This window comes from Anarhichas minor, unplaced genomic scaffold (assembly GCF_050575085.1).
Source record: "Anarhichas minor isolate MPS153535 unplaced genomic scaffold, ASM5057508v1 ptg000024l, whole genome shotgun sequence".
Taxonomy (NCBI): domain Eukaryota; kingdom Metazoa; phylum Chordata; class Actinopteri; order Perciformes; family Anarhichadidae; genus Anarhichas; species Anarhichas minor.
In genome coordinates, this window is record NW_027466470.1 from 5,417,427 (window position 1) to 5,435,449 (window position 18,023).

Consider the following 18,023-nt stretch of genomic DNA (forward strand, 5'->3'; position numbering starts at 1 on the left):
CTCTGTCTTTCTGCTGCTGTCCCTCTTCCTCACTCTTCTGTCTCTTCCCTCCCCTCTGCTTGTGGAAGTGAAGCTGCTGGCTGCATGGGAATCGGTCCCATACAAGTTGCCCACCCCCACTGTGAGGTCTGTTCAGGCTGGTCAAACCCCTCCTCCCCCCTCCTCCAACCAACCACCACCACCACCATTTCTCCCCTTCACTGCGTCTATTTGATGTGTCCGCAGTGAATTCGGATCCTCGGGGAAGAGTAGGAGGAGCTCCAGAGGCTTTGATTGTTTAGGAGGACTCGGTATGTGTTTGAAAGATGGGCGAGTGGTGGGACGGACATCCTCCTCTCCCTATGGACCAATGCACCTTTATTGCGGGCAGTCAGATTGGTCATTCGGTGGCTCCACCCCCGCCGTCTCAGTTTCCCTTCCCTTCTTATAAATTCCCGTTCGCCTTTTGTCTTTCAGGCTTGACTAATTATCCTTGTTTGTCCCTCTTTATTTGAATTCAGTCATGTGTTCTTGACTCCGTGGGCTGGGTTTAGGAGAATCATTCCGCCATTTGCCACTTAATTAAGTCAGGGTCAGGATCCATTGCTCAACGGAGAGCTGAAAGGACAGAGCTCTAATAGAATTAGAAAAGAGGCCTTTCTCTACTGTTAAGGCTGCCTTTATCGAGGTGGCTTCTACGTAGTCAAATGAAAGGGGACACCAGCTCTGGACAGGAGCCCATTTCCACTTTAGACTCCGCGAGCATTTTGATGTTTGTCCCAAGATTTCTTTCACATGAAATCTTAACGATGTAAAAGTGAAGCGATGATTATCGGCTTCGCGATAACTCTGAATGACGGGAGGAAGATTGGGGCGAAGCAAACGCCAGCTTGTTTTTACATGAAAGAGACACAGGCATTTTTATTGGGAACTTTAAGCTCCCCTCTGTCCCCTCAGCAACAGAGAGATTTCCAACAAGCATGTGCTCAAACCAGGGTTGTGTGTGTGTGTGTGTGTGTGTGTGTGTGTGTGTGTGTGTGTGTGTGTGTGTGTGTGTGTGTGTGTGTGTGTGTGTGTGTGTGTGTGTGTGTGTGTGTGTGTGTGTGTGTGTGTGTGTGTGTGTGTGTGTGTGTGTGTGTGTGTATAAGAGTAACCATCGGTTCAATTTCCTAAATATCCCCCCATGCTGTGAAAATTCCCTCTCCTTTCCCTCTCCACCTCCCCTCCTACTCTGTCCTGGCGCTTTGACATGCTAAATCTGCTGATTTTATTTTTCTTCCTCCTGCGGTGAGGAAGTGTCCTTTTCAAGGGTCTCAGTTTTCCCCCTGACCGTCTAAACCCGACCTCTGTTTGGATTGTTTTTTTCTATTGCAAACAAAAGACAGAGGCAGGATTACCATTTCACTTCCTTTCACGCTCTGGCTTTCAAGTGGCAGAGGTTTAGGAATTTTCCCCCAAAAACAAAAAAAAAAAACTCCGGCTGGTTTTGCTTTTTGTTAAAGTAGACGACGTAAAAAATAACTGTGGTTGAATTGAGAGCTCAGCATCAGCAGTGAGTGAGGCCTTTTTTTCCCCCTGCAGGTCTTTGGGGCTGATTTTCGTAGCGGAGGCTAACAAAGTGTCCTCAGGGCTCCTTTCTGAGATGTTGACGTCTTCTTAATGGCTCTCCTCAGCCTTTTTGTTTCGCATCTCGCTGCTAACTTTCTGCCTCATTTAGCTCATATCAATTCACTGGGCTCTACAGATTCAGCATCTCATTCATGGTCCAGCTTTCTGAAACAAACTTTGCACAACAGCTCTAAGTGATTGATTTTAACCATGCTCACATTTTTGTTAAAGGTTGTAGATTTTTTTTTTTTTGCCTTCAGGATTACAGTTAGTTAGAGAGTTTTTAAACATACTTTATCCTCTTTGGCAGTAAAAAAAAAAACACTTGTTTTCAAAGAGTCCACCGGAAATAAGAGGGGAGGGCAGGACGGCCCCTTCCTGTTCTGAGCAGTCCTCTGGTTCTAAGGCCAATTGATTTGCTAACAGGCTTGTCCACACATAATGACTGAGTGGGGATTGATGGAGGTCTTACACCATAAAACTCTGAGCCACTGCAATTGCCTGCCATTAGGGCTGTATTGTTGCTCACATAATACCCCGTATACCCTAAAGAAAAGATTGTCTGATGGGTAAATGGGTAAAGGACTTTCCCCTCCACGTTTTCCTCGAGGTCATAATAAAAATGCACCCGTATGCTTATAAACGCAATAGAGTTAGGACGATTTTAAAGATGTGGGTTAAGTTGCTTTACGAGCTTCCGGTGGCGTTTCGCAGTTAATCAATCCGTGCCGGGGAGCTGATAAAGACCTGCACCTCTTCCATCATATCCTTAACTCCTGCAGTTAGGGCCGGTGCCAGGCTCCTCTGTGCAAGACAGACTGCTCTGTGAAGTGAGCCTGGCAGCTGACATATGAGTCTGAAAATGGTTGCTGTCTGTGGTAAGTTGGCAGCCCTGACACCTAGCTGCTATAAGGTCGTAATAGAGGAGAGTGACTAATGTTGAACTGGCTACTATTGTTAAAGCTGCTGCTGTAATTGAACATGTGCTATTTGGGGACGTGCTCAGGTCAGTTCACACAAATGACGAGATTACCTATTTTATCTCCTTTATTTTCTAGTGGTTCTAGTTTTGGGTTTTTACTCAAGCAGGTTTTTGAGGTATCACCCTGACATTATCCTAATTGCACTTTTTCAGCAGGCACTATATCATCATTAGAAAGTCTATCCGGCGAGGTGTGTGGGTTATCTAGAGTAACTCCAGGGCATTGTTTCAGGAGGGAGATATTGCTGTTTATTTATTTTTTAAAGGATAAGGCTGGAAATATTCTTGGTTTTTTTAATTTTCTACAAATCCCATGAAAAGTTCAGAACTAACAAGTTGATTTTACTAAAGAGTATCGTCTGAGGAGCCATAGACCGTCACTGTTGTTCAATAACTCTTAAGAAACTTCAGAGCATCAAATGTGTATTGATCCGCAGCTGAAAATAGTCCCCAACAAATGCACCATTTACTGCTGTGTGAGTAACATTTAGTAAAAACTACAGTGCTCTGACGTTTTAAGAAATTACTGAGCCTTTTAAAAAAATGAAACCAAAAATGTGTGAGCTGGTTTTCAGTCGATGTAAGCACGGGGCTGAGAGCCACAGAGTATAGGGAAGACTAAAATATTGAGAAAAGGACAAACATATTGACAAAAGTCCATTAATCTCCATTGCTTCGAGGGGGAAACAGAAATCCAAAAGAAGAATAGCTCAAGTAAAACCGTGTGTGTGTGTGTGTGTGTGTGTGTGTGTGTGTGTGGCTAAATAGGGCTTTTGTAAATTGGGGGGAACCAACCCTTTAATATATGATGATAAATATATAATTGAATGTGTAGATGATGGGATGTTTCTGGTTGATTTTGGTAATTAAGTTGTACCGTTGGAGTTTGTTGTCACTGTGATTGTGATGAAACGGAATTGAAGTGAGCTTGATTGTCAGCTTGCACTTGGCTGCAAAGCCTCGGCCCGTTGATAGAGAGTCCCATGAGAGCCTTGTCGCTCTCGCCAGCGTCTCCGCTTCAACTTATCCGTGCAAACCTTCTCCTTTCTGTCACTCACCCGCGAATCCAAACAACAGCCTCTTTCTGCTCCCCTTATCACGCCGGCTGACAGGGTCGCGGGGTTAGTGCCACACTGGGCATGCTCAGTCATTCACATATTGATATTGATTTTTTATTTATTTTTTTCCTCTTTCTTATTTGGACAGTTTGTATGTGGGCAGAGAATGAAATGGGGGGGGTCAAGATGGAGAGCAATAGATATAATTCTGCCTGGCGATAGAGGACGGAGCCTTCCCTCTGCCTCTATTCTCTGCTGCATGCTGGAGTGGAGGAGCCCCGCATCCCGCCGTCCCTCTCTGGCTGCCATTCAGCCCCATCGATCTGACTCAGGGCCCAGCTGCCCCGAGGGAGACCGGGGCTTTGGAGACACACACTGCCTCTTTTGTGGAGGGGATCCACCGGTTCAGACTGACAGCCGACAGCGCTGATAAAAAACTACGTCCCCCTCCTTCCTGTATTGTCAGCAGCAGACACGCTGTTCGAGATGTGTAACCTTTAGAAAGCCGGCCAGGCTCTAACCGTCTTGCTGTCGACCTTAATCACTAGAAAAGTGGAATATTGCCCAAAGCGTCGCAGCCTTTGGCATTCTCTCATCTCTGCAGCCAATCTCGCTGTATCGTTTCCCGCTTTGATAGAGGAGGCGAGTGGCTTTCCTGTGCTCTAATCATTTAGAAACATCACTTAAGTGAGTCTCTAAGACCAATTACTTCAACACTTCCCGTATGTGTCTACATTCTACCTTTGCCACATGGCTTTGTCTCAAGATCACTGCCTCTGGCTTATGAGATGTGTGTTTAAAAGTTCTTTAACTCATGTGCTAAGTTGCTCATAGTCATGCACATATGTTCGCCATGATTTACCCCGCCATCACCTGCAGCGTCCCTGTCATTCACTTCTCTCCAGGGAGGAGAAGGAGCGCTGGATCCGAGCCAAGTACGAGCAGAAGGTGTTCCTGGTGGGGCTGCCCCAGTCCGACGTGCCCCTGGGGCAGCAGCTGCTTCGGGCAGTGGTGGAGGACGACCTGAGGTTGGTGGTGGTGCTGCTGGCCCACGGCACCAAGGAGGAGGTCAACGAGACCTACGGGGACGGAGACGGACGCACCGCTCTGCACCTCTCCTGCGCAATGGCCAACGTGGTGATCACGCAGCTGCTCATCTGGGTGAGTTGGCCTCTCCGGCTTTGAGGGTGAACGGTCAGAGGTGGATGAACGTTGTTATTGTAGGCATTTAGTGTTTGGGTAAGTGATTTTAGGAGTTTAAGTGTGAAAAGAAAGACTTCCCAACAACCTGCAAACCTCTTTAACATTACCAGATGTGCCAGTTTCTCATTCAAGTGTCTAAAAATGTTAAATGATTGGGATTTTTATTGTTCAATTATATTTTCTGCAAGTTTAATTTAAAAGGAGCCGTTCCTTAAAGGAAGTAACTGCCTATAAAACTTAACACAACTAACTCAACTCTAACTAAAATGAATGTCACAGCTACAGTTGGTGTTAGATTGCACACTTCTTTCCAAGAAACACCCGAGGAAAGTGCTGAGAATCTGCAGACTCGTAAAATAAAGCATTACCATTTATTTCCCAACCTGACCGTTTCAATGCTGTTTTAAAGCTCGCTCCACGCTGTTAGGAATGAATGAGAATTACTGAATCATCTATTTATTTTGTTGCCCGTTGACAGCAGTCCATTTTAAGTCTAAAAATATAGCTTTTTAAATGTACCGTGTTAATTCCCAGGAGGATGCTAAAACCCCAATTTTTAACAGAAAATACATCTACCTCAGTAGTAAGACATTAGATGGAAATAGTAGCCACATACTCATTATGACTCACCCAAAAGTTTTTGTGCTACCTGTTCGAGGAAGATCGGTGCAGGTTGCAGTAAACAAAGACGTCTTGCGATAGACGCAGCTCTGATTGTAGACAGTGAAGAGAAAAATGGAGGAAGAGAAGGTGGAAACTATAATGAGCTTCTAATTAGAATCCGAAAGAATAGTTCAACTACACCGTGCTTGCATTGCATTTTGTATTCAATCAAATAAAGCATATTAAATGGAATTCTCATACTGTTTGTATGACCATTTATTAAATCTTGATACATGTCTGTAAATTCCTTGGAATTTCCCCCAAATATATACAAATCTTATATCTGATCTGCCTTTCCTACCCGTCATCTTCTCCCACAGTACGGTGTGGACGTGAAGAGTCGTGATGCTCGTGGCCAGACCACGCTGTCCTACGCCCGGCGAGCCGGCAGCCAGGAGTGCGGCGACATCTTACTTCAGCACGGCTGCCCCAGCGACACGAGCAGCCTGACGTCCGTGGCCACGCCCAACATGAGCCGCCGCAACCCCAACCCCAACATCAACAACAACAACGCCCAGTGTGAGCTCAACCGCAGCATCAGCATCATGTAGGAGCCGACGAGCAGCCGCGGACAAACGCACGAAAGAACCCGAAACCCGCTCGCCCCCTTCCCCAGCATTTCCTCCTCTGTGTGACCCAGAATCAGTACCAACGGAGAGAAATCCGGAGCGACGGACTCATTGTTTATATTCCACTATGCCGAAAGAAGTGGCTGTTCAGACATTGTACATTGTTTGTTTTATATTATTATTTTGTATTCGTTAAATTCGTTCAATCTTGGTCTGAAATGATCACGATCAGCTTTAAGCTCTTTGTTTTTTAAGCGCCAACCAAACAAATGACTTACTTTTGCATTCGTACCTTCTCTACGAAAAGCATTTCCCTAATGCTTGAACATTTCCTCTTTATGTCTTCCCCTTCCGCGACGCGAACCGGTTTTATAATGAGCTTGAAATGAGAAACTTCCTTCAAATTTCCAAGGCTAAAGCATAATAACATAAAACTGTGAGGAATAGTTGTACAAGTGACAAAACACTGATGTGGGAAAGAAACTAAACCTTCCATGATCTCAATGGCTGTTGCAGCTTTAGTAATGATGCATGTCTTCAACACGGCGATCAAACTCGTGACACACTTTTCATATACAAAGGCAAAGCAATTATAATTGAAGAGTCCAAATGATTTAGACACGTAATTCACAGGAAAATGGGTTTGGATCATCATAAAGGAGTTGATTGCAGAATTCCTATCGGGGGAGAAAGTGAGTCATTTCCTTCGCCTCCCTTGTCGTGATCCACCAGTGAAAGTGTCCGTGACTATAAAGGAATTAAGGGGCACAATGTTTTATGACCATCGAGCGACGTGGCTTCGTAAGCGTGCCTCTTCAATCAAAATTCATTCAAACTCAAACGTTTGATTGAAACAGTGAAAATCGTACCGTTAACAACGTCTTTGTTGGAGTAATTTTTCCCCGATTGACTAGATTGTGCTGTTGATTGTTTGACATAGATAGATAGATACTGGAATATCCATTCTCCTCCTGTGGCCAAAAAGGCTGTAGAAGCGGTACTCTCCAGAGCGTTTCCTCTTTTGTTGCTGTGAAATACACATATGGTACAGTGTGTGTGTGTGTGTGTGTGTGTGTGTGTGTGTGTGTGTGTGTGTGTGTGTGTGTGTGTGTGTGTGTGTGTGTGTGTGTGTGTGTGTGTGTGTGTGTGTGTGTGTGTGTGTGTGTGTGTGTGTGTGTGTGTGTGTGTGTGTGTGTGTGTGCGTCCGTCCGTGCATTACTGTTCGACACGCTTACGTCTTCGTCTGTGACCGCGTGCAGCAGAGAGCGACCGGGCATTTCAGTTCATAAACCTCGAGGAGACACCTGAAGTGCAAGATGAACATACCTGTGTTTTAATGTACAGCCGTCTGTAAAAAAAAAAAAAAAAAAAAGTAGTTCTTTGTTCATTCACCTTACTCCTTATAAGAAACAGTCTCTGACTTTCCTTTTTTCCTTAAACCTGTGTGTCAGCCTAAGAAGCGTGGAGTTAACAAAAATGCATTTAAGTGACTGAAGTGAGACATTTAGGGATTGAAAATGAGCAAAAGGAGATTCATAGAGGGACGTTACATTAGTTTGCCTCTCTTTGCGTTAATACAAATGTACAGTATTCCACTGACATGATAAACAGATTAATTTATAGTAACGGTAAGGAGTTGCAGTTTCCTTTTTGTTCAACTGCCATTTTTAAGGTTTTTAACCATCTTGATTTTATGGGTTTACAAAGGCAGGATGTGTGTTTACAGAGCAACGTTTTTGTACCTTATGTTCAGGATTCTGTTTCATGTTTTTGAAGATGTGGTCAAAAGAGGATGTTTGTAAATCAATGAGATAACGACATAGTAAAAGAATAGTTTGACATTTTCTGGAAATATGCTTTCTTGATCAGAAGATCGATGGCACTCCCAGGTCTGTGTGTTTCATTCGGAGCTGATGCCAGAAGGCGATTAGCTTAGCCCAGCAAACAGTTAGCCCAGGCTTAGCATAAAGTCGGACCACATTACTCACTCTAAAACCACAAATTGTCATTTTTACATTTCAGTGTTTGTTCAAATCAAACGAACAAGAAAGAGCATGTCTATTTTTAAGCTCCAGAGGTGTTTGTAGGCAGATTTTCGAACACGCTAACTGTATCTCCCTGCTCACGGTCTTTATGCTAGCTAGGCTAAGCTAACAGCCTCCTGGCTCTAGCTCCATACTCAATGCACAGGCAGGCCAGTGGCATTGACCTTCTCATCTAACTCTCAGCAAGAAAGCAAATAACCACATTTCCCAAAATGTCTTTCTATTTCTTTGAGACATCCCAAAACCGACCACACATTCAACCACATAGCTTCAGATGGATGTGTACTGTGCAGTGGTACCGGCCTTACTTCTGATTTCTACTTGACCAACTTATTTCAATGTTTCAGTGTCCGCGGGGATTACTGAGAGGAGTTTAAAGTGTATAGTGATTACCTGAACCCTTATTTACATAATGTAGATGATGAAGAAAACACGAGAGACCTGCCTGTCCCCCCCCCCCCCCCCCCCCCCCCAGACACACCATGGACGTGTAAATATTAGCTTCATGCTTTTATCTGAAGACGAGCTCCTCCTCGAGAAACAAGCTAAACTGGTTTTAGGTCAACGGTCCCTTTTGACCCACGAACCATATTTTGATATGTTGTTTTTTTTCTGTTTCTCCTTATTTTTAAGGTACTTCTGTTTGGTCTCGACCATGAACCGACCATCTTTGGTACTTGTGTATAATGATGTACATTTGACATATTTATAATGCAGTTTGTAAATATCTTTTTTTTGTTTTTTGTTTTGTTGTTCAAGTTAATTTTCCTATTGTAATTCCTTTTTACGTTGAGAACGTGAAACGAAGCAAAAGCTAAAGAGTAACTTGTTGTACGCTTGGATGCTCGGCTGACTGTTGACCTATTAATAAACACTCAAATAAAAACGATGTAGCCTTCCCTGCATTTAGGGGAAAATCAACACATCTGTCTAGTGTGTGAATGTGTTCATCCGTCATCCATCCGTGCATGACCTTTTGACGAGGTGAGACGCTCAAATTAAAAGCATCACTATCCCTTCATCCAGCGCTACCATTTCATGTTCTTCCCCTTTTGCATGTTCCTTCATCAAACTTCCTGGAGAAATCCGACATCACCGGAAGGAGTTCCCGTGAATGTGTCCGAGGCAAATCATTCGAGCCTATCTGGAGGTAAGTAAAGCAGCCTCTCTCCGCTTCCTGCTTGTGGGACCCCCAACAGTTCGCTGAAAGAGGATTAAGATAAAGAAGCCGGGCTTAGTGTCAGGCAGCACAACGCCGTGGGGAAAAGTGAAAGGTCTCAGTGTCGAGAGGAGTCGAGCCCTCACTAATCTACTTCTTATTTCCTGCTAATCTGGTCTCAGCATATCTTCATCCCCTTCCTCTCTCTGTTGGCCGGCTTTGTCTGAGCCTCATCACCTGGTTTCTCTTCAGTGTTTCCTCTTCCTTCCTCTGCGCTGGCTCGACATGGAGCCACAATCCTCAGGGTCACGCTTTAAGGCCCCCAAAAACCTTTTTTATCAATCAGCTTCCTTTCTAGCACTAATGGGGCCCTGCCTAAATAAACACAGTGGATATTTCACATGAAAGATTTCTTTGTTTCTCTGATCTCTTCTCACTGGTTTGAAGTGGGCGTGGCTCATTTAGAAAAAGGGTGACATTAAATATCCCTGCACCAATCAGGATTAAGCAATATTTGAATCAGAATCTGATGACAGTTGTTTGGTTACTGTACAGACCTATTGCAGCACATTAGCTGGGCTTTTTACTGTAAAATAAATTATATATTTATAAACTATAACTTATCTTTATTTAACTTGGATTGTACATTTGGCCCGAATATTCAGTGTTATTGAGGAAAACTTTTAACATCCATCGAGTGATTTTCGGGCCACTTTGGAGCAGTAAAGCTGTAAACACAACATTGACGTATCTTCACCTTTTCAGTTGATATTAGCAAATATTAGCCTATTTACACATCCAGCCGATATGAAGCAACCTTAGGTTTCAGTTAGCTTATGTTACCCTGAAAAATGGAACCTCAATATTCACTTTTTTTAGCTTTGTCTTTTGTTTTGTCTCTACCAACTCATGAGGGAAATGTCTCTTTAAGGGCTAAAATCTCGGCTATGTTCACCAGCTATCGCTAACTGGTTGCTATTTAGTGTTGAGCAGGTAGCGCACAGTGAGGTTTTAGAGCTTTTGTTTTCTGCTTGAAAACACAGAGTGAACCAAAAAAAGTAAAGTGAGGGCTAAAAAAAAAGATAAAATTTGCTAAAACTGCTCTAGAATTCAGGTCTGTCGGTCGATAGTCTCTTTCACATAAACCCATTAATGTGATCCATTGTTAATATAAAAAAGATATTTATTATAACTTTTAAAGTCTTCATGGGCTTTGAACATCAACATTTTAAGGCCTCGCTTAAATGATCCTAAACTGAATCACATTCCTTCCACATCTCTTGAGAAATGTCACTGAAAGTGCGTGTCCTGTAATTTATTACGCCCTGGCAGACCCGGGCCACTTGTGTTTGTTGTGGTGAGACTGGAGCGCTCGCTTGCACCGCTGTGTGTTTTGATATTTCATCAGGGCCTGCTAAACAGTGAGGAGGGCTCTCTGCCGCCCACCTCTTCTCAGACAAATTGCCTCCAAGATTGCAGAGGTGGGTCTGAGGCTGATGGATGAGTACACAAAGACCTGACGAGACCATATTTGCAAACATTAAATCCATATTTCCATAACATGTAGGGGGCTGCTTGGCCACAGGCCACTTGAACAGCCTGTTTAGCGAGCGGTCGGTGATGGTCGTAACGTAAATGTTGCTTTAAGGTGCCGTTTGTCTCACATGTTTGTGTCAAGCTTGTCTTCATTTGGACATGTCGCTCCCTGTTTTCTCCTCCTTCCCTTCACCCTTTCAACCTCTTTAACCAATAATTATATCCACGCTGCTCCTTCCAGCCGAACCATCTCTGCCCTCCCGAATCCCCCCCAGACCTGAACATCCATTTATCAATTTCAGCTCCATCATGTCTGACCAGTGCATCCATGTTGCTCCTCTCCATCTGACCTAAAGCTCATGTCTTCATTTCCATATCCTTGAACCCGCTCGCTAATCAGCAGATTTTAGCGCATCCCTGCCTCTCCGCCCCTCTTCTCCTGCTGTTTCATCCGCACCGTCTTCCTCCTCATCCTCCCCTCTCTCTCTCTCCTTTGTCTTACATAAACGCTCCGTTCCCATCACTCTCTCCCCCTTCTCTCCTCTCTCCTTCCCCGTTGGCTTTTGCCTGCGTTTCTCTGTTAATTTGCCTGAGAATGCATTAGCTGTAATGAAGGCTGAGGGCCGAGGGAATCCTCCAGGGTTCCATTAATCATCCCCCCTCAGACAGGCAACCTTGATTACAAGTGGCAAGAAATTCATTAGAGCTGGGCCTCTGACAACTCTTATCTCCGCCACTAGATCTGACTCATTAGGCAGCCAAATTAAAGCTATGATGGCCCTGATGAAACTCATCGCTTGTTTATCTTGTGCGATTTGATGCATCTGCCCATACATCACTCTAGCCACGACCGCCCGGACCCTCCCAAGAAGTCAGGCCTGCAGTCGACGCTGAGCAGCCTGCACTCACACGAGCAGCAAGTAATGAGCTCCCTCGCTTCCCTCTCTCTCTCTCTCTCTCTCTGTGTCTCCCTGTCTCCAGGTGGGAACGTGGAAATGGTTTAATGTCTTCGCTGGAGAGAACTTCTGATATTTCAATTTGTGATTCAAGTAGCAGAATGGTAAAAGGATACAGATGCTGTCTTGAGACTGAGGTGTTCACTTACAGAGTAGCTGTAATGGAAGAGGAATTATTAAAACTCCTAAAACGATTAACAAATTCACAACACGCTCACAAGATCTGCTATCGCCGAATATACAGAAACATGATATCGTTTATCGATTTGAATAAGCAAATCCTATAAGATGTCAGCTGTTTAGTTAATGATTCTCCTCACTTTGGAGTAATAAAATAGTCCCACTCAGGATCCTGCTCACAACCACCACCATGACCTTTGCCTCTGAGCTGTGTCATGGCTCCTCGTCGTCACCTCACTGGAGCCGAAATAGCCGTTGCACTCTGGCACAATGTCGTGGAATTGACCGTCTGCATTAGTCAGCTCTTGGACCATAATAAACACTTCCACCGCTCCTTCACATGACCAATCACTCCTTGAATCCCCATCCAAGTGTCACAGTCTTGACATATGAGGTGGACGGTGGAATAAACTTTACTACTCATGGGTGCCCTGGTCACGAAGTGTCTGTTTGAGTGCTGAGGTCAAATTGAGATACAAATCATGTTGAATGTGTGTGTGTGTGTGTGTGTGTGTGTGTGTGTTCCATGAGAGGCTTCAGGGAAATATAATGTTGGATAATAATGTGCTTCCTGCTGTATTCAGCATTTTCTTTTTTCCACAAACCCTCCATATTTATATTTAATACAAGAATACAATATGTGAGGCATCTTGCCCTATCATCATACTTCAACAGGTGCTGCTGCAGTAGCTTTAACATGAGGCCTGAGTCTATTTTGGAAACGGGAAACCAATCAGTGTCTCTCATCTGAGCAGAAGTGAAATTATTTCAACATGAGACGTTTCTGGAAACACTTCAGAGAAACCACGTAAACCACAAAAAGAATGCATATGAAGGTTTGCATGAAACGTTGAGCCCTGTTTTCCCCTTCCTGTAAATGGATAGCTATGTGGCTAAACACTGTTTTAGTTACAGATGATTTGAATATTGCAGCTCTATGATTTTACATTGCCATGTAAGTTTCCGTATTGGCCTATGTCACCATCTTTGCAGATGAGGTCTGTAAGTGTAAATAGTCATTGGTTCTAATTTTATTTATTAGCTATGGGAGTCTATATTTATTTAAAAACCGACATTTTTAAAAGTGTTCCTTTATCTGTAATAATAATAATCTTTTTTATTTTATTCTGGGGCATTCAAACTTAAATCTAGACTTTTATTTTTGTAAGAATTATCTACAGGTGTCAGTGTTTTAAGTAAATATCAAACTACATTTCACTAGAAATCTATATCTATAAAGAAAATGACACATTATTTAAGAAAAGTACTGAATCCACAGAAACAACATTATCCTCTTTTGAGAGTTTTTTAAATGTATTTTATGCCTCTTAACGGGTCTTTATGAATCACGTCTTGATTTACATTTTTGCAGAGTCCATTATTATTATTTCCCCAAAAATAAAGTGTGTCGCTCACAGATTAGTAATGGCTGCTGTCGGTTTGGGTCTGTGACTGATAGATAAGTTCATTATGTGTGTTGAATGTTCTCAGTCTCATGAGGATCCATCCACTTGAGACAACATGGCCTCCTGAAGAGAAATCAATTAAGGCTGCTGTATTACATATTCAGGAAAAAACAATTTATAAAATGAAGTGATTAAAACCACCACGAGTGTAAACGAAGCTACGATACTGCATCAAATAACACCTTCACATGTGTGTGAACTTTTCAGTTGCAACGCTGAATCTTTCATTTTTTTCAGTGAAAGCCTTCATAAATGTTGAAATTATATGGAAAGATTTTCTCATTATATCATTTTGAATAATATCTTTAGGATTTTCTTTTATTTAAAATGTGTTAATAATATCAAAATAGCCGCCTGACTGCAGTCTGTACTACATTCGTCGCTACATATTTTTTTTCATTTTAGCTGGATAAAATAACTCCTCGACATTTTTCGCGAACATAAAAACATTTTTACTCTGCCCTCTAAACAATAATAATTCAATCTGGATTCCAACTTTCGTATAAAGCGATTTATTAGGTCAATATACTTTACAGTTGTCCCTTGTTTGGTCATTATTTCCTTCACATCTTTTCTTTTTTTTTTTGTCCACAAATGGCTGGCAAAGGTGGTTCCTTCAGTTGCCAAACAAAATGTAAAACGTCTTACATGCAAATGGTCAACAAATTGTACGAAACACAAAACAAAAATTCAGCTTCACCAAATGAGGACATGCACATAACCAACTGAACATTTTGGCCCAACATATAAATACTTAAAAACAATCTTTACAGTCTCATCTCATAGTGCCCATTTGTACCAATTTTTATCCATTTATATTTACATATTCACAGCAATAAATAAAAAATGACAGCATATTGCCAAATAACTGATCTGTCTGCGAGCAAACCTCTGCTCATCCTCACCTCTCATACAAAAAGAATCTAATCCTCCATGTTTGTGCTTCATGCGTTCAACGAATCAGTGGAAGATAGAGTCATTGTAAGTGTTTTTTTAAATTATTATTAATAATAATATTTTAGATCTTCGTCTGAGTTCATGGCCTGCTCCCTTGTTCTATTTGTTGGTGCTGACTCCTCACAGCGAACCTGTTGACGTGCACGGGGATGGGGACCACGATTTTGGGATTCCTCACCGGCTCTCCCGACCGGTTGTTGACGTTGCCGGCTTTGATCCGTTTCCATTTGGCCCTGCGGTTCTGAAACCAGATCTTCACCTGCACCTCGCTCAGTTTGAGCGCGTGTGCGATCTGCGAGCGCTCAGTCAGAGAAAGGTACTTTTTACAGTGAAACTCCTTTTCGAGTTCGAGCAGCTGCTCGCTGGTGAAAGCTGTTCGTCTCCTCCGGCTCTTCCCCGCCGAGCTGCCGGTCGGCAGCGCCTCCTGCGAGCCGGCTTTTAGTTTGCTCTTCTGGGACAGCGAGCCGCAGTTGTTGCCGTCCGAGAAACTTTCGTTCTCACTGTCCACGGAGCTGTCCTCTCGGTCGCTGCACGCGGTGTCCGCGGACGATTTGAGGTCCAGCTTCTCGTCGTCAGAGCTGTACAGTTTGGTCTCACCTTAAAATAAAAGAACAAACACACATCCACGTTGAGTCACTTGAGTCTGCGAGCCCCCCCCCCCCCCCCCCAAGTGAGCCCCCCCCAAAAAAACCGTCTCACAAACGTTAGACATCAATCATGGTGTTTTTTTAGTATGCTGGGAGAGTAGCAACGTAAACTCAACTCCTTTTGGGCCTATTTTGTTACAGCTGTCCTGTGTTTTAACAGTGTTGCCCTGTGAGTTTTCAATGCAACGGTTTCTGGCAACTAAAGAGGTTTCATTTCACTTTCCTGCAAAAAATCACTCCACTGAAGTGTCCTAAAAACGTTATTAAACATGCCCTGCAATTTGTTATAATAGTATGAAGAACAATTCAGAATTCATGTCAATAACAAATAATAAATGTATCTGGAACGACAGATTTCAGGGTGTAACTGTCACCAGGCTGCATCCCCATGAATTTGTCCTCATTCATTTATATCATTAATATTTCTGTCACTCTGCCACGGTGGCAAAACTCATGTAAGATGGCTTTTACTTTTCGTTGTAAATGTTGCCGGCATCTCTCAGACCAAACACTTTCTCCATGGGCCAACAACCTCTGATTTAACGCATTTTACGCACAACGGTCACTCTTTTACGCGACAGCCTTGAGGCTTTGCGTCTGATAAAAAAATAAAAATACCATAAATAAGTAATGAGGCCAAGCTTACCTGATATTGTTTGAAAAGTTTCCGAGAAGTTCAGCAGCTCGGAGCCCTTGTCCCGGCTGCGCAGCTCATCGGTGTGCGGACTCTCTTGCCGTCTCGCTCCGGGGTCCACGGCGCTTAAACGGGGACCTGGGAGTTCTTGCGGTGGGTAGAAACTGTCCGGAGGATCCGAGAAGCTTGGCATCGTCGTGGTGAGCGCCACCATGGACGGCACCCCCTGTCCCAAACTGGCACAGAACGTGTTGGTGAGCCGTCCCGCAAAAGAAGCCAAAGGCGTGAGTGGAGGTATACCGGACGTTAAAGACGAGTGGGATAAAGCTTGTGGAATAACCAAAGGTCTGTACGGCATGAACATAGGGTAGCCCGTGTAGAGCAGGTGTCCCGGTCTGGGATGTGGAGTCCCTATCAGGGAATCGATTGAAAACGCCGTCCCTTGGCCTGGTCTCTGCATTTTTGCAGGCAAATCACTTTTTTTATATTGTGGAAACTTAGAGGCAGGTGTCCTTTTTCCTCGGCGACGCGCAAAACTTTCAGTGCAAAGACGGAGTGGATGGAAAGTAGATCCTCTGCCGTGCTGTCATCCCCGGTTAGTGGACTGCTGCTCCGGATCTCCGCGCTCTATATGCGTCAGGCGGTCGGGCGCTTTGTTGTGAGCCCCACCGCTACCTTTTCCCTCTTATTTGTCACACACTCAGACATAAACACACGCTCTCTCTCTATCTATCCAACTTCCCCCCGCCCCTCTGCGATGTGTGCGTATGTGCGCGCGCGCGCGGAAGAGAGAGAGAGAGAGAGAGAGAGAGAGAGAGAGAGGGCGAGAGCGCATTGGTTATCATCTGCAATACAAGAGGAATGAAAAGGGGGTGTTTCCCTTGGGGCTCATCCATCTTCCTCAAATTACGCTTCATTTCCTTATTCAGCCTCTGACTCTTTGGCCGTCCTGAGAGGCGGTAGTTTCCCAGTGGAGACCAAATAGACGGGTCGCACCCCCCAACCACCCCTCTCCAAGCCCTCCTCCCCTTTTGCCAGGTTCACCATTGACTGCAAAACGGTGTGAGAGACTGCTCCAGCCCTTCCCCTTCTATAATCGTTGACCACACCAACCCAATCAGCTATTATTAATTTTGATTGATGATAAGTAATTACTCTGGATTCAAGGGACAGCGTAAAACAACGGTGGCTTTTGTTGCGATATTGGGGCCGATGGGCATCAAGAGTCGGGAGGGAGGAGAGGCAGATGTTTCTCCGCTCTCTGTCCCATTCTCCGCGGCTAAAAACAATGCGTTCGGCTTCAGAGAGAGAAAAAAAGAAGAGAGAGAAGTGCCGCAACAATTGTTCCCTGGAGAGAGATACTCCAGTGCGAAATTAGATTCAGATAAAAGGCGTTTATGCGAGGTCAACTGCAGTGTGGACACGGACACATAGTGGCCAAAGTCAAATTTGAGTGATTCCACGTTGTTTGAACTCGATTGGGGGGGGGGGGGGTGGTATTTAAAAAGCTGTGAATGATAAACTTTCAACGTCTCTCACCGATCAGCTGTCACCTAAATCATCCCTCAACGTTTATATATATATATATATATATATATATATATATATATATATATATATATATATATAAATTAAATAATACACACAATTTTTTCTGGGAGTTGTAATGCATTCCTGATCCAAAGAGATACAAAAAAAATCTCTTTTCTTTTCTTTAAGCAGTGGTTTAATCGCAGATCATTTCACCTTTTAAATGGCAATGGGAGCTGATGATGATTAGCCCTATTGAGTCCTGGTGCCCGGGCTCTCCAACTGGTCGCCTGATTGCACGAGGACATAAACATATCACACCGACTCTGATTAGCAGTGGAGGGCCCGGCCAGGCTAATTCTTATAATTGCAAGTGACTCCAGCAGCACCTCTCTCTGATCTATTGAAAGCATTTGCTCAGCTCCTCTTCCTTTTCTTCTTTGAGAGGAACTCTGATGTTACTCAGCTCCTCTTTACACTATTTATTAACTGTTATTTATTTTTTTGTCACGTTTTTTATGACAAAATCAAATTTAGATTCATATAGAATATTTATAATTTCAATCTATTTCTGGTGTTAAGTAGGCCTCAAATTGCCTGTTATAACAAAATATATATGTTTTTATTGTCATAAGAAGTGACATTATAAAATTAATTGAATTAAGTCAGCAGATAATTAACATGTGACCATAATTCCTCCAATTTAACGTTTTCTTCGAAGATGTCTGTGAGAGACTGACAGACAGGTGCAACTTCCTGAATCATGTCGTTTTTTAATTTCTGAATCATGTGACCAGGTCAATCACTTTATCACAACCTCTTGATAAAAGCACACATTTCAATCGTTATTC

The 18,023-nt window shown here is 43.5% G+C and overlaps 2 protein-coding genes across 3 annotated transcripts in view; one reads left to right on the plus strand and one right to left on the minus strand.

Annotated features, from left to right (window-relative positions):
- Positions 1-6,044, plus strand: part of agap3 (ArfGAP with GTPase domain, ankyrin repeat and PH domain 3) — a 107,465-nt gene extending 101,421 nt beyond the window's left edge. For both annotated transcript variants that reach the window (XM_076098492.1, XM_076098494.1), the window contains exons 17-18: positions 4,533-4,788; positions 5,814-6,044. In XM_076098492.1, the coding sequence (XP_075954607.1) occupies positions 4,533-4,788; positions 5,814-6,044 (487 nt within the window). The remainder of the gene's footprint in view (positions 1-4,532; positions 4,789-5,813) is intronic.
- A 7,862-nt stretch (positions 6,045-13,906) lies between these two features.
- Positions 13,907-16,307, minus strand: gbx1 (gastrulation brain homeobox 1). The gene is made up of 2 exons (XM_076098228.1): positions 15,655-16,307; positions 13,907-14,958 (listed from the first exon to the last, which is right to left on the minus strand). Exons 1-2 carry the CDS (start codon positions 16,100-16,102, stop codon positions 14,441-14,443), a joined length of 966 nt encoding a protein of 321 aa, XP_075954343.1. The 5' UTR covers positions 16,103-16,307; the 3' UTR covers positions 13,907-14,440.
- Between the last annotated feature and the right edge of the window lie 1,716 nt (positions 16,308-18,023).